The sequence below is a fragment of the Falco cherrug genome, chromosome 4, assembly GCF_023634085.1.
Source record: "Falco cherrug isolate bFalChe1 chromosome 4, bFalChe1.pri, whole genome shotgun sequence".
NCBI lineage: Eukaryota > Metazoa > Chordata > Aves > Falconiformes > Falconidae > Falco > Falco cherrug.
Window position 1 is genome coordinate 62,398,117 of NC_073700.1, and position 24,316 is coordinate 62,422,432.

Genomic DNA, 24,316 nt, shown 5'->3' on the forward strand with positions numbered 1-24,316 from the left:
TGGTTTTGATAGGAAGGGAGAGAAAAGAGTGGGGGAAAAAGAAAATGGATGGACAGAAGAAAACATCAATTTGAAGTGCAGAAATCTGGAACTCCAGGTAAGAAAGACAAAAATCCCTTTTGGCCTTACAAAACAGAACTTAGAACTTCAGACACCTGCAGTAGTGTTAGCTGTCTCCAGTCTCCCCACTAACCAGAAATAATTCAAATAAGCATTGTCTAAAGGCCATGTGGCAAGTAGTAGTTGCTTGTTCCTTCATATCCAGGAAGATAAGCTATTTAGGCCATAGAGACACACTTAAATTTGGTGTCAAGTACAGAAAAATGTCTATTTCTCCCCAGTCCCCAAAACTACAGAGCCACGTGAAAACCTGTGCATACCGCATGGGGTAGAAACCTGCCCTTCCAGCAGAAACCTAAAGATACACTAACTCAAGGGACTACTGATTAACATATTTGAAACAGGGTTTGTTGTCTTGAAAACAATTGCCTAGTTAGTACAGAAGACTTGGACTTTATATTCATTTTAATCCATTTGCATATTATTTGTCACAGAGCTGAGGCATGCATCATCAAAAAGCAATACAACTTGGGAGGCCTTACAAGCACTTTGAAATTCTGCTGCTTAAATAAAGCCTGATCATGCTATGGCAGAAAACTTATCCTATTAGATCTGGCTTGTTAAGTCTAGATTTTCCAGACTGGCAAATTTAAACACAATGTATAAAACACTTCAGATCACCTCTTTTGAGAATAAAGACACCTCAGAACTTTGCTGTCATTAAGCATTTAAGAGCAATCCCCCAGTACTAATATATCCAACCTGACAAACTAATGACAGCAGAGGAAAAAAAAGTATCTGTAGTATTAAAAGCTAGGCAGTCTTTGAAATGTTACATTTACAAAGCTAAAACCAGCTGATATTTTGAAGCTACATGTTATGGCATATCTAATTTCTTCCCTCCAATTCCTTTTAGCATTTTGTTTCATGCTCCTGTTTATTAATTAAGGCCACTTTTTGTAGTTAAACCGCAGGACTTTTTATTTTCGTATGAAGACTATCAAAAGCAACTCTTTCAGAATCTTTATTCTTCCTCGTAAAATTAAAGGGGGAAATAAAATACCTATTCATCATCAAGAACCTTTTTTTAAAATTCCAGTTGGTTTAATCCATGGCCCAGTCATTTTTTTTCTAGTCTTTCTGTTAGTCATAGTCCCAGATACAGAGTTGCATTGAATATCTTTCCAAGAATCAAGTTCTCCACTCTTGCTCTCATTCCACAAGCCAGCAGAGATCCTTAGCAACCTGTTGTCACCTCCACCCTCAGCATTATGGAAATATTTGCAAAGTTACATACTTTATCCTAACAAGCTTCAAGGCACAGCAGTGGCATTTTCCATTCTAAGACTTATCTTACCTCATTTTTGTTTGCTATTTATCCAAGGAGCTGAGCGCTAAGTGCATATGGATAAGCCAGAGTCCAAGAATATTATGGTATCTCTACCAAACACAGCATTCCCAGTTTTTCAGCCCTCTGCACAGCTACAGGTTTTACCCACAGTCTTATTGAAGGTAACATGCTTCTAACAAATATATTTATTATCCAAACACATTCAATAGATGAGGGTTTAGACACATTGCTAGAAACTAACAATGTAGTAAGAAATGTGATAGGCTTATTCAAATCTGGAATAAATCTAACTTCCAAATCCTAAGGAAAAAGCATTCTTTACTGAACAATTAAACACTTACTTCAATGGGGGTAGATTCAGGTACTTCACGTAAAATAACAATACAACGATTCTGATTTGGCCTAACTTTTTCTCCCTTCTCATCCACTTGGACTAAAGGCAACGCTAAGAGAGAAAAAAAATATGATTTTTAGCTGTCAGCAATCATTAGTTTTTAATTCTGAAGGCACACAGAGTCATGTTCTTTTTTCACTCTTACTTTAGTGGTAACATGCAATAGCCTTTTCTGAGAATTTAATCATAGAATCCCTGATTGGAAGGGACCTAGAAGATCATCTGGTACAACTTTTCCTGGCAAAAGCACAGTCTAGACAAGATGGCCCAGCACCCTGTCCAGCTGAACCTTAAGTGTCTAATGTTGGGGAATCCACCACTTCCCTGGGGAGATTATTGATTATTTCAGTGGCTGATTGTTCTCACTGTTAAAAGTTTTCCTCGTGTCCCATCAGGATGTCCCCAGGAGTAACTTGCACCTATTACCCCTCATCGTAAGGTGCTAGACCTTACACTGTGTTAGTTCATTTTTCCAGCCTATCCAGATCTTCCTGCAGGGTTGCTCTCCCTTCCAAAATATCCACTTCCTCACTCTGTTTGGTATCATCAGCAAACTTTATCAGGGTATCCTTGATCTCATCATTCAGATCACTTATGAAGAAATTAAACAGAGTTTGCCCAATATCGATCCCTGAGGGACCCCACTCATTATAGGCTGCCAGCTTAAAAAGCAGCTATTTACCACCATCCTCCAGGTACAGCCTGCCAGCCACCTTCCCACCCACTGCACAGACCACAACACATCCATTTCTCTAGGAGGATGATGTGGGAAACCATGTCAAAAGCCTTGAAGAAATCCAGATAGACAATGTCCACTGCTCACCCCAAATCAACCAAGCAGCTAGCTTAGTCATAGAAGGCCATCAGGTTTGTCAAGCACGATTTGTCCTTGGTGACTCCTTGCTGGCTTTTCCCAGTAATGTGCTTCATTTAACTTGTGATAGCCCCCAGGAGAATTTGTTCCATAACTTTCCCAGGGACCGAAGTAAGACTGATGGGCCTATAATTTCCTGGATACTCCTTTAAGCCCTCCTTGTGGAGGAGTAACATTAGTCTTCTTCCAGTCTTCTGGGACATCCCCAGTCTCCACAACTTCTCAAAGATTATGGAGAGCAGCCTCACAATGACATCAGCCAGCCCTCATCACCCTCAGGTGATACTGTCACAGCCCACTGATTTGTAGGGGTCAAGCTCCCGTAAAGTTCACATATCAACTCTTCCTTCACTGACTGTCTGGGTCTGTTTTTGCATCAACTTGGATTTTTGTTCCTAAGGCTTGAGGCTCAACAGTACTGGTAAAGACAGAGGTCTCTGCCTTTTCAGCATTGTTGGTGACTAATTCACCTCTTCTGTTTAATGGCAGGCCAGGATTTTCCTTCTGTTTCTGCTTCTTGTTGACTGACCTGAAGAAGCTTTTCTTGTAGTTTTTGTCATCTCTGGCCAATTTCAATTCAAGCTGAGCTTTTGCTTTTCTAACTGCATAACTGCATCACTGCACACACCCTGGCAATGCCCTCATAGTTCTCAACTGTCATTCATCTGCTTTTCCATCTCTGGTACGTTTCTCTTTTGGTTTTGAGCAGACTCAGAAGCAAACAGTTAAGCCAAGGGGATCTTTTGCTCTGCCCACTTCCCTTACCGTTAAAGGGGATGAACTCTTTTTGTGCTTCCAGAAGAGCATTTCTGAAAAAACTCCCAGCACCTGCTAGCTCCTTTATCCCCCCCATGGAAGCTTCCCACAGAATCCCTCCCAGCTGAGCTTTGAGCAAGCTGAAGCTGCACTTCTAAAGTCTAAAACCTCTCTTAGTACTAGCCTTCAGTGTGCTCAGCAGGATCCCAAACTCCACAACATTGTGATCACTGCTGCCAGGGCTGTCATTAGCTGAGATATTACAAAGCAGGTTTTCTTGGTTTGTGAGCAGCGAGTCCAGCAGTGCCTCATTCCTGGTCGGCACATCTAACACTTGTATGAGGAAGCAGGCCTCTACGCGTTCCAGGAACTTGATGATTATGTGAGCTGCTGTATCTTCTTCCACTGAATGTCTGGGCAGTTGGAGTCACCCATAAGAACCAGGCTCTGTTGACCTGAAGCCTGCTTAAGTGACCCAAACATTTTGTTGGCTTTATAGTCCTGGTTTGGAGGTCAGTAGCAGGTGCCTACTGTAAGATTCCCCCTTGGAGATGACCCCTCTGATCTTGACCCAAAAGCATTTAATGGGGCTTCTACAATCTCCATAGTGATTTCCATACATTCAAGGTTCTCCTTAACGTAAAGCATGACTTCTCCTTTTCTTTGCCTGTCTTTACAAAACAGCCTAGTGTCCCACCACATCACACAATTTAAGCTCACATTCTCATTTACAGAGATCACTACTCAGTACCTCAAATGTGAAGTAGCTTTGACAAAACCGCAGTCCTATAATCGTGATGGTCTACACTGTGAGCTGCTTGCTTAGTGCTTACAGAAAAAGGATAGCATTTTATTGTGATACAGAACAAAAAAAAAAGGAAGAGATTGAAACCCCAGATTAGCAGTAACCCAGATACAGCAATAACCAAAACACTTTCTAGCACTGAGGGATTTTTACTTACATCTCAGCACTTCAACAATCAGATCCATATCAGTACTGAGTTTCTTGACATGATCAAGGTTTGCTACTGTCATTATTGGCACATACTGATCACTGTCCATCTGTGATATAAGGTACATGTCACTGGCAAGATTTTCTCTGTTGGGAGAGAAAAAAATAAGAACAAGGAAATGTCACAGATGTAACTTTTGCCAACAAATCTGAGGCAAACAACTCATCACATAGAACGCAGATTGCTACACTAAATTTTGTATTCAGCATGTTTACAAACTCCCTAGTCCGTTCACTTACTGAAATTTCACTTCCTAGGAAACATGAACATTTTTCTTTTCATTCATGCAACATCTTTCTGGTTCAGGCAGCACATTACCCCCACAAACACATAATACTGTTGGGAGTTTATTACTTCAAATGACCACTGGTTGTAACTGGTTATGCAACAGTATACAAATTAAGAATTGTTCTAGGTTATTAAGACATGTGTTTAAGCTGTTTTTACCCAGACAAGCACTGAGAATAATTAACTAAACTGCTTTGATGCTCTTGCATCAGTCTATACTGCAACATGTGTGATTCAGAGCCCTTTTTTTTTTAAATTGATCATTTATATTGTAAAGTGATCTACAGATGCACAAAAATCCTACTTTATCAATGCAAATTTTTAAATTATTAGCTTAAAGCTTTACAAAATGGCTTAAGTTACTCAGTTTTAATTTGCAGAAAAACATCAGTAACTCATTAAAATTCACCTGATCCATAACTGCTTGTAACTACTCTCACTAGAAAACAATGTATTTGCTAGTTTATGTTTTAGGCCCAGAAGTTTCACACAAGCTTTAACAGTTACATCAATACAATACTCAAATTTGTGTGTTGCTTTCCCCAATTACTCATCCTTCCCACTCAGTTTTAAGTGACAGCTGAGAAGTATATTGATATACATTCCAAGTTAGGTACTGGATTTTGTTAGTTATCCTCCAGTTTGCTACATTTTGGTATATACATACCTAGATAAACAGAATTCCAGTGTTTTTTTCAGTAATTCTCGTAAGTCTTCCTGACCTTCGGGCTGCAACTGTTCATTTCCACCTAATAATTAAAATACTTAAGTTTAAATTTTGTTATGCTATATTACACAATATTTTAATCAAGCTATCGTGTCTACTGCTGTCTATATAACTAGTAACAATTTTTCCAATTCATTAAATGTTCATTAGTTCAGCACCCACCAAAATGGCAGAGGGACACTTTTTTTTTAAAACAGAAAAAAGACCCATATCTCACTTTACTTGTTAATCTCTGTTCTCCAACTACATATAAATTTGAAGCAGTTTTATAAGAGCAGCTACAAACACATCTGAAAGTAAACACTGAGACAATTTAGCTCCCATATGTGTCTTCCAGTCTTAGGAAACCAATTTTCAGCTGACTAAACCCTGACTAATGCAACCAATACAGCAAGCGACCAGCATAATGGAGGCACTTCATACTTCTGGCCTTGCTCTAAATCCCCACCACATTAATCCAGAAAAGTGTTTACAAACCATAGTTATGAAATATCAGCAGATATCCAATCAATTAACAACAGATGTGTGATCACTTAATATCTTGACTAAGAAGGAGACAATGGTTTAAGACGTTAAACTGTTAAAGATCGGAAGTTCACTGTGGCTTTTAGAGATTTGTAAAACACATGACATGTTTCATAAATTAGGGTTTTTTACAGGGTATTTCACACCAACAACTCCATTCCCTTCAGTAATTTCATCCTTTTCTTCAGCTCTCCTTAACCCTTCTTCCTAAAGCAACTCTTAAGTCCTCCCACTGTTTTGTCCTTCACATGTTCTATTCTGATGTAGATAATGCCAACACCTGAGAAATACACCTAGCCGGTACCACTATTTCTCTTCCCCATCTCCTCTTTCTTCCTTGCCCAAAACCTAGCAAAGACCAAATTTACATGCATTTTTAAAAAATAATAAAATAAAAATAGTCAGATTTCAGAGTTCGGACCACCTATGTCACTATTCATTTAGTGGCATAGATCTGACCTGCTATCCAGCTGCTTTACAATACTATTTGACTCATTGAAAGTTAACTGTTTCAGGCACGTAAAGGACACACTGACAAGTTCTAACACTAAACTGTGGAACACTGTTCCCTTCTAGAGAGCTAGGCACCATAAATATAATTTTCTGTTTGCCAGTTAGTAATTTTTTAATATTCCCCAATAGTACCGTTGAATAGCAAAGTCAAAGAGAACTTTCGGTTTTCAACACAAGCAAGGATGATGCCACAGTTGTGTCTGGTTTCAGTCATCTTGATTACCAACTATTATGGATGCTATACTGGTCATTTCAAATACACGTTATAAAATCAGCTAAGCACAATGCACATGGAACAGATGTCTCAAATCTCAAACAGCCAGTACATTTTCCTCTTTCCCATTCCTCATCTCCGTTCAAGTAGTAATCCTACATGCATCTTGCAGGCCTTCTGTCCCCTTCAGTGAAATATAAGCATGGCTGAACCTCTATGCTAGTTTCCAGAAGTTTCTTAAAACATGCCATCTGGTATAGGCTACAGCTACTAACAGTTGCACTGAAAAAAGTTCATGGAAGTTCATTAAAAAAGAATGCAAAGAAATCAAGACTAAACTGTTGCTTATTTTAGCATTTTAAAAAAGTACAAGACTAATCTTCCAACACATTAACATTACTACTTGAGACACAAATGGTATGTGAATTTCACCTCAGTACCTGACCCCGCTAGGAACATGCGGCTTAGGTAGATATCTAAATGTAAATGTCTACACTGGGGACTTGCATTCACAATAACATTTCAGAAAACAATACTCTGCTATATCCAGAACTTATGATCAATTCTGTGGAGTATCGCATAAGGCCTACACAAAACAGGAGGAGACTGATTTCTAAATATGTCTAAACCTGAGGGCAAAAAAGACAGGATTTTCCAGGGTCTGTTTACAGAACACATACATTGAACAACAGAAGTGGTGGGTTTTTTGGTTGGGTTTTTTAATGGATGCTCACTTTTCAACTCAAAGTATGTTTTCTTTTTTTTTTTTTAATCCAAGTCCAATCAAATATTAGCTTTCCCTTACCTGTCTGGGTAGTTTCATGCATAGACTCATACTCAGAATGATCAAGAGCCAAAGGGTTCATATCTGCCTGGTCTGACACAGAAACAGCTGGTAACGGCTCCTGCAGCTCTGTCAGCACCGCATTCTGATGCTTTTTGTCGCCATCACCATTGGCATCCAGTCCTGCAGCAGAGATGACACACTCAAATAAGCATTCCTTCTAATCACAGCAACATTGCAGATAAAACTAAAAACTGCATGCATTTTTTAAATAGGAAATTAAAATCAAGAAAGTTCTGCACTCAGCTTTACCTTTTGCATGAGCAACAGCTAGAAACTTATTCCTACCTTCTTTACAAGAATCTGGAGGTTGGTCAGGTATTTCTTCCCACGTTTTGCTCACGCTACCATCAGTGGCACCGCTTGCTTCCAAATGTAACATATGATTTCCCCAAACCTTTGCATTAGGGTTTAACTCAGAAACCTTGGTTGACTCCTACAAAGAGAAGGATTTTTGATTATGCACTTGGCGGATGCACAGCACATCTGTGCACATATATGTACATTCTCAAATAACAGTATCAGAGGCGAAACTCAAGACTGTATTGTCAAGTTTTTTCACATCCGAATATATTAACTGACTTGCCATCCCATAATTGTTTTAGGTACAGACATGACCGAAATGTGCAGCACAAGATTCATTTCCCTGATTAAGAATCACTAGAAAAGGATGGCCAAGCAAACTACAACAAACTTTCATTCTTTGCCTCTGACAAACTAACTCAACCTGTACTTGGCCCTAGATTTCAGGCAGTTCTCTAACATAACATGTTAACTTGATGTGGAATGTTACTGCATATGTTTCTGAAAAATAACAAAAAATTTAAGAAAATAAAAACGCACAGGGTTTTTCTCTGGATTTATATAAACATTCAACAGTTTTAAGGAAGCATTACAGAAAAATGAAAGCAATGAGATGTGAATGACAACTTCCATCATTACTTCAAGAAAAGAAAAATAGAACACTAATGAAAATGTAGATCCATTTTCCCCTAGGTAGAACAAAAAGAATGAATTACCAGATGCAGTTAAATCATATCTTAGGCCAACCTCCTTTAACCTGGATTAGAAATGGGCACATTTAACAGTCATATACTGTTATACATAACCATTATATACATGGTTATATTTGTACTTCAGAGATTGCTCTCTGCAGTGCCAGCACCTACAATACTTTCTTGATAGCAGCATGAGACTGTTTTCTCTTGTTTTGCTAATGTTTGAGCAAAATGCATTAAGATATTCCATACCCAGAGTATCTTTGGTAAATTTTATTATGAAGATTATAATGGGAAAGAGTATTGCTCAAAATAACACATACTAAAAAAGTTCATTAAAGTTTGTTTTATGAATTTAAGGAACATTATAGAGCTTAAGACATGCACTTCAAAACTCCATGAAGCTTTAATTATTCTGAAACACATGCACTCAAATAGTCATTATCATAGTGTATAGAAAACACTATGTTTTCTATATGTCTATATCCAGAAGGTAAAAAGATCTAAAGAATCTCAACTTAAGCACATCTACAGAATGACTGAGAAAAGACATGAAAAGTAGTAGTGTTCAACTGCTTGAATAGTAAGGATTCAAAGATTACAAGTTTGATCAGTTTCCATTTTTAATACAAAAGTTCCCCCCCCAGGAGATAAACTTAAGACTCTAGTATGATCCACTGCCAGGACTGCAACTGCTGGGCAAGGTAAGAGCAGCTGTGTAACAGAGTACTGTGGAGAGCAATGGTTCTGCTCAGCAGGGAAGAGTAGCAGCAGCTACCATGGGTCACCTTTTGTTTCTTTCTTACCCCAGCCAGCCAAGATCCAGTCTAACTCAATTCCTCATGCTCCTCCTGCAGCCACTGCTTTCTACAGCACTTCAGAAGATCACCTCCTGAAGCAAGCAAAAGGTTTCCTAATTGCTACAAAACAAGAACTTTAAGCTTTCAGGAAATGCACAGACATTTCTTCCTATTTGAAGGTAAAGAGTACTACTACCAGTCTGTAGAAAGTTTCCCTTCCACATACTTAAGCGTTCATCTCAAGCTCATCCAGAATTGAGAACGTGCAATCAAGATACTTTGCCCAAAATTTGAACATGCACACAAGGTAAATAGAACAAAAAAAAAAAAGAAAAAATAATAATCAATATCCAGCAACATCCTGAACCACTACATGTTGTATAGCATTCAGTTTTGCAAAGGAAAGAGTGGTCAGCTTCAAGACAAGTTAACACATTAAATATAGCTACCTAATAAAACCAGTTTGACTTGCCTTAATTCCTAGCTTCAGCTTTAAGCTTTAACATCAAATCACTTTTGCAGAATACTTACAAGTTTGTCTTTATCTCGCCATCCCGAAGTACCAATATTTTCTGGTGTTAGCAGCTGATATGGGTATCTTCTCACTGAGTACGAAGTACCTGTCAAGTCTTCAGGTCCATTCTGGAAGTTTTCACTAACTATACACAGCCTGTCATTCTTTACAGTATCGTTAGAAATCGCATTATTCCATAGAAAGCCCATCAGATATTCACCATTGCCAGCAGTAACGGTGCCAGAAAACAGCTGTTTTGTCCAATCAGTATTGTCAGTATGAAGACTGATAAAATGTGACCACATTTCAACTTGGGGATTTTGTCTGTCCAGTTCATAGGAGTGCTCTTGGTCACTCAACGCATCTTCCATCAGGTCTAATATACACTGCTCACTGCCTTGCTGAAATCCTGCGGCACCAGGAGAGGCACTGTGTATTTCATAGGAAGGAGTAGCAGCATATTTGTCTACCTGCTTTGGGTCAACAAAGACTCCAAGCTCTTTGTTTGAGAAAGTCTTGTGATCTGACTGCATCTGTTCCCAACTTGTGGTCAAGTCATTCATTTCAGTATTTAATAAGTAACTGGTGTTTTTCAGTTCAGCAGTCTTGGTCTCTAACTGCTTTAAATCCCCTGTAGTAAAAGCTTCTAGCTTCCCAGTTGACATATCAAAACCAGTAAGGTTCTCCTCCTCTGAGTGGATGCTGACACACTCTTTTACTTCATCATCCTGCAGATTACGCTCATTAACACCACACACTCTTTCTTCACAAATTCCTGATCCTACTTCAGTAAAAGGCCCAACAGAAACTTGGATGTTCCCGACCTCTGGCTCTGGACTGGCACAGTGACATAACTCAGGCTCTTCTACTGGTTTATCATGCACATGAGAATATAGATTTTGACACAATGAAGGTAAACAATTGTGGGCTTTATGTAAGAGATTACTGGCGTCTTCCAGATTTTTAGTGTCATCTACCAATTTTACACAGTTGTCCAAAGCTGCAGGTACAGCGGAGTTAGAGTAAGCATTCTGATCATGAGTCAAGACTTCACTGCAATTTAAGAGGCTTTTACCATGATCAACAATGTTAGCATCCAAATTCTGGTTTACATTTTCTGCCTTGTTATCAATTGTCTCATTTAGGTGAACTTCAAATTTTGTCTGTTTTACAGATTCTATTACATCCCCAGCTGTTTTGGCTGGGTCAGTTCCTGCATTCCACTGATGTGCCACTGTGTGGAGGGAACATGCACCCTGCTGCTCATCCTGTCTACAGTTCATGTCCACTTTACTCATATCCTCATGTTCCACAGACACAGAAGAGATGCTGGATTTGTTATCTGAATTTGAATAACTGCATATTTTTTCTTTATTCCCTGGTGACTCTTGTGAAATCCCAGATTCTAGGCTGTTTTTCTTTAAGAACATTTCATCTGCACTTGTGTGATGTAATTCATGAGATGTCAAAGTGTCATCGCTTACCCATGATCGAGTTCTGCTCAAGCTACCAGCTTCTTCAAGCATGTTTTTTAGCTCAACAATACTCACACAGACATCTTCCTCCATGCCACGGTGGTTTGCACCTTCAGTTGATGTCTTGTTTTCAGAGCAACTCTTAATTTGAGTTTGAAAATCAGAAGCTTCTCCCAAGGTTTTGTGCATTTCAGTCCTACTCAAAGCTTCACAGCTACCCAAAACTGTACCTGTGCATTTCTCTTTATCTTTCAAGATTTCTTCCAAAACCCTGTGGTGTTCACTACAGTCAGGTACAAACATTTGGCTATTGCCGTATGTTCTTTGAAATGTTCTCTTTTCCACATTTGAGTTTACTTCACTTTCTGGCTTTAGGAAGTCACTGCCTTCAGCAAGATTTTCTGCATGTTGACTCACCAAAAAAGAATCATTGTCCATTTCTCGTAACTCTAACAATAACTTAAAGTTACCCCTTGTGTTCTCTGCCACCTGTTTGGTATTTATTTCCCTTACAACACTCAATGGATGCCTACTTAAATCGAATGGTACAGTCTCAGAATCATGACTTCCCTCATTTTTTTCTGAATTACATTCTCCAGTGTTTATCAAGACACTGAAAATACAATCAGTGTGTTTCATGTTTTCTGAATCGGGGCTGTATCTGTTCTCTTCAGCAGCATCTGCAGATTTTAAAGTATCACTAGCTGTATGGGGCGATTCATTCCAACTGACAGCATCATCTACAGCACATACCACCTCTTGTTGATTCTCAGGGACAACTTCATCATATACTTTCGCCCTTAAGCCATCTGTTACTGTATTGTCAGTACTTAACCTATGCACCTGACATCTGTTAGCCAGTAAGTTATCGTAAGAAGACTGGGTATCTATGCTACAATATTCCTTTGTTTCCTTTTTCTGCATGTTTGACCTATCCTTTTTTTTAAACTCAAACAGTTCTTTCTGCAAATTAAGCTTAGCTTCCACTTGTGCCGACTGCTGCATTGGAAATTCCTCCCCAGTGTCTAGAGGTCGTGCCATGCTGCACATTCCTTCATCAGTAACAGCTGAGTTATCTATGTCTGCTGCAGCCTCTCCATGCACAGTAGCTGGCACCTCTTCATCCCCTTTCAGATCTTCAGCATCTACAACACAAATACTGTAAAACTCCCTATCTTTTCTATTCTGTCTGTTGTCTACATCAAGATAGGAAAATGTTGGAGACCTCTCTCCGTATGAATTTGAACCTTTTTGCAGGCTGTCACTCGTGCTATCTTCAGCATTTGCTGTTACTTCATTCTGCCTTGAATGGTCACATGTAACTGCATGACCCTCCAGAAAATTTCTATTTAAGGAAATTTCACTCTGTAAGCCTTTGTCTAGGATATCTGGTACATGTGAAGTAGAAATATGATCAAACAAGCAATGCTCTTCTGCAGCTACATTTTCATTAATATTACTGTTAATATTTTCTATATTGTTCATGTACTGACCATTATTACTAGATTTTTTAGGTGCTCTTTTTTTAAAAAACTTGTCTTTATTTTCTTCACTTTTCTGCAGATTTCTGTATGTACCAGAGACCTTCAGGAGGCGACTAAAGGAATTAAAGAAGCTAAAAGGTCTGTCATACGTTCTCCTAGAGCTCTCACGAGGAGTATTCTCCATGGTTTTGTATGACTGATATTTTGCTTTTCTATCCCAGAACCCAGATTTAGAATTTGATGCTGCGCAATCATCACTACGAACGCACCGAATGCTGACCATCGCAGCTGCCCCATTAACTGTCCTTCCCACTGTACGCAGATCCTGGCTTTCCACAGTTCCTAAAATTGAAGATAAAGTTTTACTTATCCTTGACTCTGGCGCTTCCTCTTCCACAGATTTTTGCAACAAGCTGGTTTTCTCCTCATTCGTGCTGTTACTCAATTCTTTACTGAAGCAGCAGCCCATGGTTAATAAGTAGCGTCAGAGGAGTCTTCTCATTGCAAATCACCTTCCTCTGTACACTAAACTAACTTTCTACTGCTACTGAGGAAACAAGCCAACACCCAGCTGCCAAAAATAGCACACTTTAAAACCATACAGGGGTTCATATGTCATTGCCACTCAAAGTCCAAATCCCAGTTGCTGAGCCATGTTTTAGTATTTCATCATATGCACTGTAATATTCAAGCCAAATAATTCTCCTAATGAGATTACAGTCTGTTTACAAGTATTACCAAGTCTTATGAACTTCCACTGTTTCATTTCCTGAAGAGTTTCCTTCATCCAAATCATTAAAATGCTTAAATGACATCTTTCACAATGTCTGTATCTGCCAAAAACCTGCTTGCCTTCATGTTTAATACAACGCCTCCTTTCTGTACAAGGATAAATGCATTCTGGCTTCACACGTTTAAATCTGATTTTAAGACTGAACCAGTGGAAGCTATTAGATCAAAGACATTTTGGACAATTTTCTCCTTTTCCTCCCTTCCCCCAGAGCTGAACCTCTAGCAAGATTACTTCTTTAGGAAAAGCAGGCTAAAGATAGATAAGACCTCATGTATTCCATTGAGGAGACATTGTACGTTATCAGTAGCTAATTCTGTTCCAAGCCCTTTTTTTTTGTTTGTTATCTGCACACAAGAAAATACATAATCCTTCATTGATTACAGCACTGGAAGGGGCCTGAAGATCATCTAGCCATCTTATGGTACTGTGGCAGGATTAATTATACTTAAGCACCAAAAAAGTATGTATTCTTTTATAAAAAAACTTAAGACAAATTTAAAAGGTGATTTGACTAAACGCTACTTCTTCCAAAAGTCTGTCTCCAGTGTAAGTCTTCTTTGTTGTACATAGGCAGACTTCTTTCTGACCTTAGGACAGCTAGAACATCTTTATACACATGTATTTACATACTGAAAGACTTCTACTACTAAGTCCCTTTACTTGCTAAAAAAGTGTTTGTTTTTTCAAAAATGAAAACCCAATAAAAGAAGCTGAAAACACCTAGCAATCTTTTCTGCTCTAAACAGATGTTCTTCTTTGCCTTTACATAACCTTACATCACTCAGACCTCCTCAAATCCATTCCTCTCATTTCAAATTTGGACCCCATCCTTCAGAGAGCTTGCAGACTGTACCACTACAGCACCACTCTACTCTGTTACTTAAAAGGTATTGAAAACACAGAAGAAAGTAAAACAAGACAGACCCTTAAACTCTATTTCAAATGTTCTTTCAGCTATACATTGAACTCAAGTATTATTTTTCAATTGGTTGTGCACTTTACGGCTAGTTTAATAAAGATGTACTTGAACTACAGCTTTAAGTTAACTAGTAAGAAATCTATTTTATTTTCTACTGTACCCACTTGCAGGGTAAAGGCTGCTTAATACACAGAGATCCATGCTCTAATACTCTGCTACCCTTACTTTTTTTTGGCATGATTGTCATTATGACTTATTTTACAGCTGCTTTCATGGCAAGTCACAAAGCCTATATAAGGCTTGAGAAATGACTCAGTCTCATTTATGTTGTCTATATGGTCTCAGTCACCACCACACTGCAAGATTTCTGCTTTGTTTCCAAAATTCCAAGACAAAAAATTTCCATCTTTACCAGAGAAGCCCACAGTCACTTTCTCATTTCCATCTCCTTCTCTTCCTTTAATTCTGACCGAAAATACAGAAAATTTACTACTATAAACATAGAAATAAATCAAGCATCAGTTCCTCTTTTACTCATTCTATCTTGTTAGTAAACTAAGTTGACATCTGTTTAGAGTAACAAAAGAGAAGCAAGCATTTTGTTTCCTGTTGTCATCTGAAGACTGAGAAAAAAAACAAATGCTGCTGCACTGAACCACAGTAAGCAGAATCAAGCTGCATTAAAATCAGGTAGAAAATAAAAAAAACTCTTGCTATCCCTAACTGTTTGCAATCTTATAATAGCTTGCAACTACAAGGTAGTACTGAGCAAGTGCAGAATCACTCTAGAAATTCAAATGTTTCACTTTAGTCTGCACTGCAGCCACTATGAACTGCTCCTGCAGTAACAGTGGAGTTCCCATGTAACAGCAGAGACTGGCAGTGAATCTCTTCCATATACAGCATGAAATGCTTCTGTTCTCTTCTCTGAAGCTTTTACAATGGATTAGAATATTTGAGTCATTCCTTACCCTACTTCTCTTTATAAACACTTGTAACACACAAAAGAGCAAAGCTCTAATGTAGTTGCCAATGCAGCTTTTTCTCCCCAGACAAGTATTCTGCTCATAGGACAAATGAAACAAAAAAATAACGTGCTTTAGATTCTTAAACACAGGTTGCCATATATTTAAATGCCATAGGCAGACTCAGATTTCTATATGTGAAAAAAACATATTGGCTAACTTTCAGGGGAAACCTATTCACTGCTAATCCTCTGACCATAAAGAAAGGTTGCTGAATTAGCTAGGGACACATCCCCTCCACAGCAAATCTGCTTTGAAACTGCATAGTATAAGAGGAAGACTACCCTGCCCCCCCCCCCCCCCTCATCTTATCCAATAAGTGAAGCCTCAAAGCACCTCCAGATACATTGCTCTTAAGAATCGGAAGTCTGATGCATCATTGCTGCCATCTGCTGCATTTTTTTTTTAATTCTCCAGGGGGACAAAGTTACTCAACATGCTTAGATCCAGACTTAAAGCTATGCCAAATCACTCCTCTCTTCAGCATTCCCTGGAACCAAGATCAGGGAATGGGGAGGGAGTTACTTATAATAGTTTTTTTTAAACAAATGCCATGAGCAAACAATTCAACTGTTTTTAATGTCAGCATAAAGTCACAGTAATACTTGCAAAGTTTACAACTATTCAGAAAACTCCATCATTGGATAAACAAATAGCATGATTTTTTCCCCTCTGTTATTTAACCATTACTAACTATGTGCTTTCTAGAGGGGAACAAAGTGCTTTTAAGAGACAGACCAGGGCAAAGTCCACTTTTTCAGTGCTTTAACAAGCACTTTGCTATCAACTAATAGGGAGAAAAATGGGTGAAGTGGTTCAGGCAAGCAGACTTCCAGTTTTCCCATAACCTTATGTGCAAAGGCACATTTTGTACTTGCTCCCCTGGTTTTATCTAAGAGTTCCAGGGATAACTTCTATTTTTAAGCACCTATAGTGCACATTCACAAAGTTACATTTCTCAATACTGGTTATTGTGGGATCACCATTAAAAACAGCAACATAAATTTATGCTACATTACCCAAGGCTGGCTGGTTAACTTGCAAGGTTCAGTAAGACTTAAAAGCCTTCTGGCTAAGCTAAACACCACCACCGGAATTGAAAAGCACTTTACCAGAATTTCTGCTTTGCCACTTCAGTGCCCAGCTCAGCTGGGGGCGAGTTTGTTTATTTTGTTAGTTTTTTTCCTTTATAGGTATATTTCTCATCTACTCGAAGCCTAAATAGGTTTTCCCTCTCCATGAAAAAGAACTGCTCTGAAGCAGAAGCTGCACTTTCGTAATGTGAACAATTTTAATAAGCGTTTTAGTCCTATGTTCTGCACACACCTACACAGAAGGCAAGAAGTCAACAAGCTTATTAATAGGAATATACCTACCTAGCTACTTTCATTTCTACACGTCCCTAATTCTTGTCAAGGAATATGGGTTTATCCCATATACAGTCTTACATACTTAAGTTTTAAAATACAGTCTAGCTTTAAAGTCCTTACAACCTTCAGACATCTAACTTCATCTATACTTTTTCTATGATGATGCAACTGTAACCAGTTCTGAGGAAAGCAATTATCCTGTATTCCTAGGCCATACTTGATGTCATGCCCACCTCCAGCTGAGGGAGAAGAGCAGCATCACAACAGACATCACAGCTTCATTACTGCAAGGTTTTTGGAAACTAATCAGATTGCTTAACTTTCCCTCCAAAACATCAAGGTTAAATTGACTGTTAAAGAGTTTAAATAGACATTTGACACATTAAACCAATTAAACATTAGCATTACAAGCCACCAGGTGCAGAACTATTCAGCACTTATGGTCTAAATCTATGATAATGTGACAGAAAGAGCAAACACTGACAAGTATCGATCCTTTACATGATGCTGACACCATAGATGTTCAATTTAAGATCTAATCCTCCCATCTCTTCTTTAAAGCTGTTCATGATCTCAGAATTATTAAATATCACCTACTTGTTATACAAACTGCTACTTAGCTCTTAATTGGCACATACTGTGTATTGTCAAATGATCTGAGGATTATATGCTATACCAGACTTTCACTGAACTGTTACATAGGGTCCTATATTAAACTAGTAAATGTAACTTCCTCAGTCCCTTTTTATTCTGAAGCTTATTCTTGAATGGGTTATAAAAGGGTTTTTGAACAACACAACCCAGAAGCTCTAAGCCCTAGCCATCCTTCCATATTACCTCCTATGAAAAACATTTTAGGAAGTACAATTAAGTCCCATCTTAAGTTTTCTGACTTGCTAGCTATTTTTCTTGCGCTTAGAATCAACAATATGATTGAATGTATATTACAGCACCCATAAGCATTGACAAAAGCCAGCACATGACATCAGTTTGAATTCCCATTAACAGAAGCCCATGGCAGCACCCAATAATTATTCAACTAGGAAGAGATTTAACTAGGGCAATGCTTATATTGCAATCAGACAGCAAGTTCAAATGACACCACAGCAATATCTTCCACTAGAACAAACCAACGTTTGCAGAACCTGTTGCCACTTGATGACAAGACTCCCTTCTAAAGTTCACCTCAAATTTCCAGATCAGGTCTTCGATTCAGCTAATCAAGGAAAGAAAATTCTTTTGCCCTTGGAAAGTGCTCCAAGACACCAAACGTGGGCAGGGCAGGAGAAGAGTTTAGGATCAATAAGTAAGGAAAAAGATCATGCCTTTAGCACTAAAGGTTAGTTAAGTCCTGTCTGGCAGAGACAGGTCATATAAACTACCTCCACCATGGCATTTGGGTCTTGCCCTCTTCCCTCCAACAATAACCTCAAGTTTCTAGCAGCACAGCATTACTTATAGAAAAGGAAAGAGTGTCAAAAGGGAGTGACACATTTCTTTAATACTGACTTTCCTGGGTCCAGTCTGAAAAGGGCTTTCTTGGAAAGAACAGCTGTCATCAGGATACAAAAAAAAAAAAAAGGTAAATATCCAATTACAGACAATACCTGAAGTGACAAAGCCCACCCCTCTAGGTTAAAAAGAAAGCCAGAAAACCCAACAAATATTTAACTCCCAAATTTATCAAAGCTAAGAATTTCCTTATATACTCTAAATCATATACTTCCAATTTGCATGTGTAAGCACTTTATGAGGATCCTCAAGTTGACAATTTCCCTCAATGGACTTGCATACTAAACTACTAACATTCTGCTGTTAAGTACTACTAATATCAGCCATTCAAGAGGAACTGTTGTTGAAAGTGAACCATACTAAGCTTGCAATCAATCTACATTAGGCATTAAACAGCATATAGTTCCATAGCTACTTCAAAGCAGAAGAAATTGCTTTGCCTCCTTCACCACAAGGTTAAGCCTTTTAAACTATTAGTAAATAAATTACCTCTATATCATTAACATAAGCAGTCCTGGAAAGTGATTTCTGAAGGGTTCCACCACAACATCAAAACTTTCATTTTAATTCAGTGACTACTGACTATCTGTTCAACATTACTGACAGGAGAACATGTGTTAAGTTTTATTTCTGCCACAGAAAATAGACTATTTGCATGATTTATTTATTGTTAGTATTAAAAAAAAGATGTAACAAAAATAATTCTGTAGCTATTACATGTGGTAAGACTAGCATACAGGGAGTTATTTTTCCAGGGTCTATAGAGGTGTATCAAAATTTCCAGCAGACATTCTACAACCTTCCTCTTGAACTGCCACAACAGCAATCAGACTAGGTATCACCAGATTCTAGAACAGCACAGCCAAAATAGCTAGGGAATGTAATTCAGCAAATTTCTTTTACGTTCACAAGATGACATCCCTATAAATCGCACTAGATACCATGGTAGTATGGCCCCATACCAAATATACATAAAACCAGGGATTACCACAGACATGAATCTATACCTTTATGCAGTCTAGCCCTCTGCTCTCAAAGTAATTAAGACACAGAAGGAACAGCAGGTGATTTTCAGATAACCTGAAGCACGTACTTGCTAAATGCAATTGAGTCAGGACTTCAGAAGTTTTTCTTATGCCTATCACATTTTTGCAAAGATGAAATTGTCTCAGTGATTTTAGTTTTCTAACTTCTTCCTGTACTTTGTGAAGCTTTTCCTCAAACTATAGCCTTGTCCCCAAAATTTGCAAGTGAAGTCCTGAAGCACTGGCAAAATATACTCATGTAAGCGTGTAATTATGGAAGAGACCATCTTGAAAACACCACTTTTAACAGCATGTATTGCTGATGATTCTTATACAAGAAAATTACCTTCTGGTGCTGTGAATACAAGACTATGTTACTGGTATAACTTTAAAAAGCTTAATAAACTACAGGTCTCATCTTTCTGGAATATTTAGCAAAAGAAAAGTTTTAGTCTCAAAAGAATTAGTTATTTTAAATGTGCCACTATAGCACTATGGACACATTCCAAGATATCTAAATTGACGTTAAGTCTCCTCTACTGAGGAAAAGAGCAGGCAGGTTTTCTGAAATAGAATGAAATGGTTACTCCCTTTCTCCAAATAAGTATTAAAGAACAGAAACTAAGATTTAGATCTAACTTTATATGTAGTTTCATAAAAATTCTAGTATGCCAGATTAAAAGAACTAGCCACGTGAAGACTAATCAAACCACCTTTAATACTAATGCACCTATTGAAAGTACACTGACAGTTCAAAGATTTTGAAGCAAATCTACAAAAGCCTCTCACTCAGGCTTACATGCTGGTTTCTTGGCATTACTGCTCTGAGTACAGTAAAAAAACAAGAGTCACAAAAGCTCAACTTCCAAAAGCATGGCCCAATAGTGGGTTCAACTTTCTCCTCTACTGATAAACAGACAAAATTCACACCTGAAAGGTGAAACAGAGCAGAAAAGAAGACAGGATTTAAAAAAACAGGGTGGGGGGTGGGGGTGGGGGGACGGGACAACAAAGAAACCCCACTAGCTTGTTTAACAGAAAAACACATGTCTAGAGTGTTTTCCAAAATGCTCCTTCGCGCTTGCTCTGAGGTAAGTTGAAGCAGCAAGCATCTGCTGCTTAGTATAGCACAGGCTAAATGCCTAGCAGAACATACACTAAAACCAAACCCTTCAAGATGTCCCAAGAGGCAATATTCCTCCCAATAAACAGTTTCAAAGATGAAAATATGATGTTACAGCTTACACACAAAGTATTCAGTCTTCTTGAAGACTTATGTAACATCTACTGCAACACAGATACATATACACACAGTAACAGCTATTGTATGATCTGCCAAAAGCATCCCATAAAGCAACTTACTGGATCCTGCACAGGAGCACAAAAGCAGCAGCACGTGTGCCATTTGGCAGAACTGACTGAGCAAAACTCCTGCTACAGAATCCAATTTCCTATTTGTATGGGTTTGTACTTTTTTCAGTTGTAGATACATGCCAAGTGCACTTCCTGCATTTTCCTCACATGTGAATCTGGGAGCTAGAACGTAATGCAAGATTGGTAGTACAATTTCTGCAGTCTAAAAAGCCCTTTACCTTAAATGAGTGCAAACTCTTGTAACTTGCTTTTTGTTTAAATCTCCTGTAGGGCTGAAGAAATGTTAAGTCGAGGCTTCTACTCGGTATGGAGAATTGGCCACCTTCAACTGCTCTGGCTCTAGCATTTAAGTTGCAATGCTATCAGCCAACTTCTAAAACGTTCTGAGATAAAATTTTGATTAAGACATAGTAAATAAGCTGTTTCATGCAACACTTACACCAGGGGAATATGTAATACTCACCAGATGAGAACCGTCTTTAACTTCTTGTACTTGCTGCACCTGCGGTTCAGCCACAACTTTAGTGTCCTGATCAGAAGTCATGAGCTGTCTGCTTTTTGGCTGCTCAGAGAGAACTTTACCAGTCACCTTTGTAAGCTGTGGAAATAGGAAGAGAAAAGATTCTGTAAGTGGTTGTTGAAATTCCTGAGAACTCACAGCCATTCCAGATGTGCCATGTGATTCAGACCAATGGTCCAAAGAGCTACCACACAACATGGTCAAGATCACACATTCAGAGAAAACGTTATGGTGGAAGGCAAGGATAAAGCGATCTTGCAGATACACTCAGTTCCTAGTCACTGTCTGCCTTCGTGCAGAAGAACACTTGCCACAGCACTGGGCAGGGAAATTCCACTGGGAATGTTTCACTTTATTCTCATCTTAATTATTCAGATTGGTTTTCAAACCATGACTTCTTCATACCACCTGATGGACTTGCTTAACTTACTAAAAAGCATTTAGGCACAAACCAACATTTGTCTTCTACTCTGACAGTCACTGAATCTTTGCAAGTTTTAAGAAGCATGTTACAACAGTTCTGCTAGATTAGTAACACTGAAGTAGTCGTACCGCTCCATCATCCTAAAGTGTTGCCTTATTTGATTAGACAAGTAGAAAACTAAGTAGAGTTGAAAAACTGACAGCAGCTTCACTTTGAAATTTGATGCTATTATTTAATATTCTTATTTAAAAAAAACCAAAACTACTGGTCTTTTAGAAGATAGAAAGTCATTTGAAGCATGAAGATTCAGAAAGTAAATACTAGGGTGTAACATCAGAGTAATTTATTTTATCTTTTCCAAAAGGACTATGAGAAAGTTGTAATATGCTTTGAGTTACTTATTCACGCAGAAATTCCAGTACTGCATCTGTAAGAACATGACAGAAATGTATTGCTTCCAAATTGGTGACACCAAACTTCAGGGTAAGATCCTCTATGGTCTCATTTAAAAAAAACAATCAAGATTTGCAGTACACAGAAGGCGACTGCACAATTCTATTCTTTAGCAGCATAAGCACCTTTCAGGGTATCTTGATCAGAAAAGACTGGAGTTGGAAAGTATTTCTTTCAGTCTATGGTGTTATGGTCTTCCATGGAATCTCTTCTATACTATTTTTTGAAATGGACAAAAGCAAAAGCCTTTTATACAATTGCTTGAATACAGTCCAAAAATTTTAAATAAAATTATGACATTCACCTTTGAACTGATTCAAGCATTCTATTACAGGGTTACGCAGAAGATAAGATATTCTGCGTGCACCATTGAAGAAACAAATATACTGACATTCCGACAGGATGAAATAGTCAGCTTAGATGAACAGTTGCTTATCACTTCACTATTGATGCAAAGTCAGCATGAAAAACATGTTTTTTGAAACAAACACACGCACTGTGTCACTATTACATTCCCAGAAATTTCTTTCCTAACGTCTTGCCTCTCATCTTGGAATAGAAACTACTTAAAGAAAGGAGAAGTGATACAGACAAAAACCCACCAGAACAAAATTATACTGCCCCTCGCAGTGTTACACACACACGAACATACACAGACTCTACCTGGCAGGAAGTCTGGAATTCATTCCAGATGTCTGTATTTTATAAAATAACCAACAACCATTCACAGGATTAAGGCAATTTTTCAAAAGCAAGTATTAAATAGCTAGACTCTGTTACTTAAACCCACACATTAGAAGCTGTATGCACATTAACACTGTGGAAGGTGTCTCAAGCTTCTTTGAGAATGCTTCTGCTAATATTCTTTAAAGAAACTGGTTTTAGCCTTCTAAAATTTTAGGTTAATATTTTTCTAAAAAACCACAAGGCTTCTTACACATTTTGTGCTGACTGTATATGATCTCCACTGCTGTTCATACTATACCCTGAACACGTACATTAGTCCAGATTCACCAGCTAAAGTCTCCTTTACAGAAAGACAAATGTGTTCCAGTCAGCAATGATGTTATCTACTCAGTATTTTGACCCCCAAATCAATGACAAGGTACTTCTTTGCACCCCTCTATGTCACCTGCTTATCTCACACATCCCCATTCCCTTGTAGGATCAACTTGTCCCCAGTCATGCTGCAATATCTTCCATCCTCCGGTATGTAGTTTTAGCACCAGTACTTCATAAACCTATGGATTATGGAAGGAAAACAGCTAAGATCATGTGAGTCAAACAAGAGTAAAGTTCTATTACACCTATATCCTTTAAAGCATTTGCTGACTGGCCATCAAGCACAAAATACTCAGCTAAATCATTAATTTCAGCTGAGTGTAGACAAGTTGTTAGCCAACTTGATAGATGATGCATGACTGCAATGTGCACATTGCAACTTCAATTTCTTAGGCAAGCCACAATCAGAGCACCACATCATTCTACTGCTTTTCAGGAGTCCTTTAGATGAGATTACACAAGACACCACAAGCTAGGTCTAGATTGAAGCTCTACCTAACTTTGTTTGGATTAGTCAAACTAATAATCATATTCTCTTTAGTTACACAGATTTCTTATGATACACAACACACCAAACCCACTCACCTTGTGAACAAATAATTTTTAATAGCTTCAATGCCAAACCCATATATTTAAGTTGCATTTTGATCCTTAATGATCAAGATTACTTCCAAAACAAGTGAGATACTATCATAATCTGTTTAAACAGAAAATTCGATCTGCCTTCTAAGTCCCATGTTTTTAAACATCAGCCAGCTATTGCCTTTCAGCAAATTGATAAGCCATACAGAAAGACCCCAAATGCTTAAGTTTCCTTTGCAATTTTCTTCACTTAGTATGTCACACTACTACAAGTCCTCAGGATGTCAAGTGCTCTGCTGCAAAATCCCATCTGTTGTGATATACTTCACAACTTAATGTGCAGGGCTGTTCTGGAAAGTTAGCGACATCAACTTTTCCACCACAGAGTTGTCACTTACCAGTCTCTTAAGGCATAAAACTTATGTGA

At 38.3% G+C, this 24,316-nt stretch overlaps 1 protein-coding gene across 6 annotated transcripts in view; it reads right to left on the reverse strand.

The window, feature by feature from the left end:
* Positions 1–24,316, reverse strand: part of LARP4B (La ribonucleoprotein 4B) — a 58,402-nt gene that overhangs the window by 18,094 nt on the left and 15,992 nt on the right. For 2 of the 6 annotated variants that reach the window (XM_055708277.1, XM_055708278.1), the window contains 6 exons: positions 21,312–21,446; positions 7,848–7,995; positions 7,521–7,682; positions 5,404–5,485; positions 4,398–4,534; positions 1,753–1,856 (listed from right to left, as the gene is read on the reverse strand). In XM_055708277.1, the coding sequence (XP_055564252.1) occupies positions 1,753–1,856; positions 4,398–4,534; positions 5,404–5,485; positions 7,521–7,682; positions 7,848–7,995; positions 21,312–21,392 (714 nt within the window). In that variant the 5' untranslated portion in view covers positions 21,393–21,446. Of the gene's footprint in view, positions 1–1,752; positions 1,857–4,397; positions 4,535–5,403; positions 5,486–7,520; positions 7,683–7,847; positions 7,996–9,363; positions 9,547–9,888; positions 15,842–21,311; positions 21,447–23,377; positions 23,479–24,316 lie in introns of those variants that run through there. The other 4 variants (XM_005442277.4, XM_014282558.3, XM_014282557.3 and 1 more) reach the window with 4 other exon arrangements.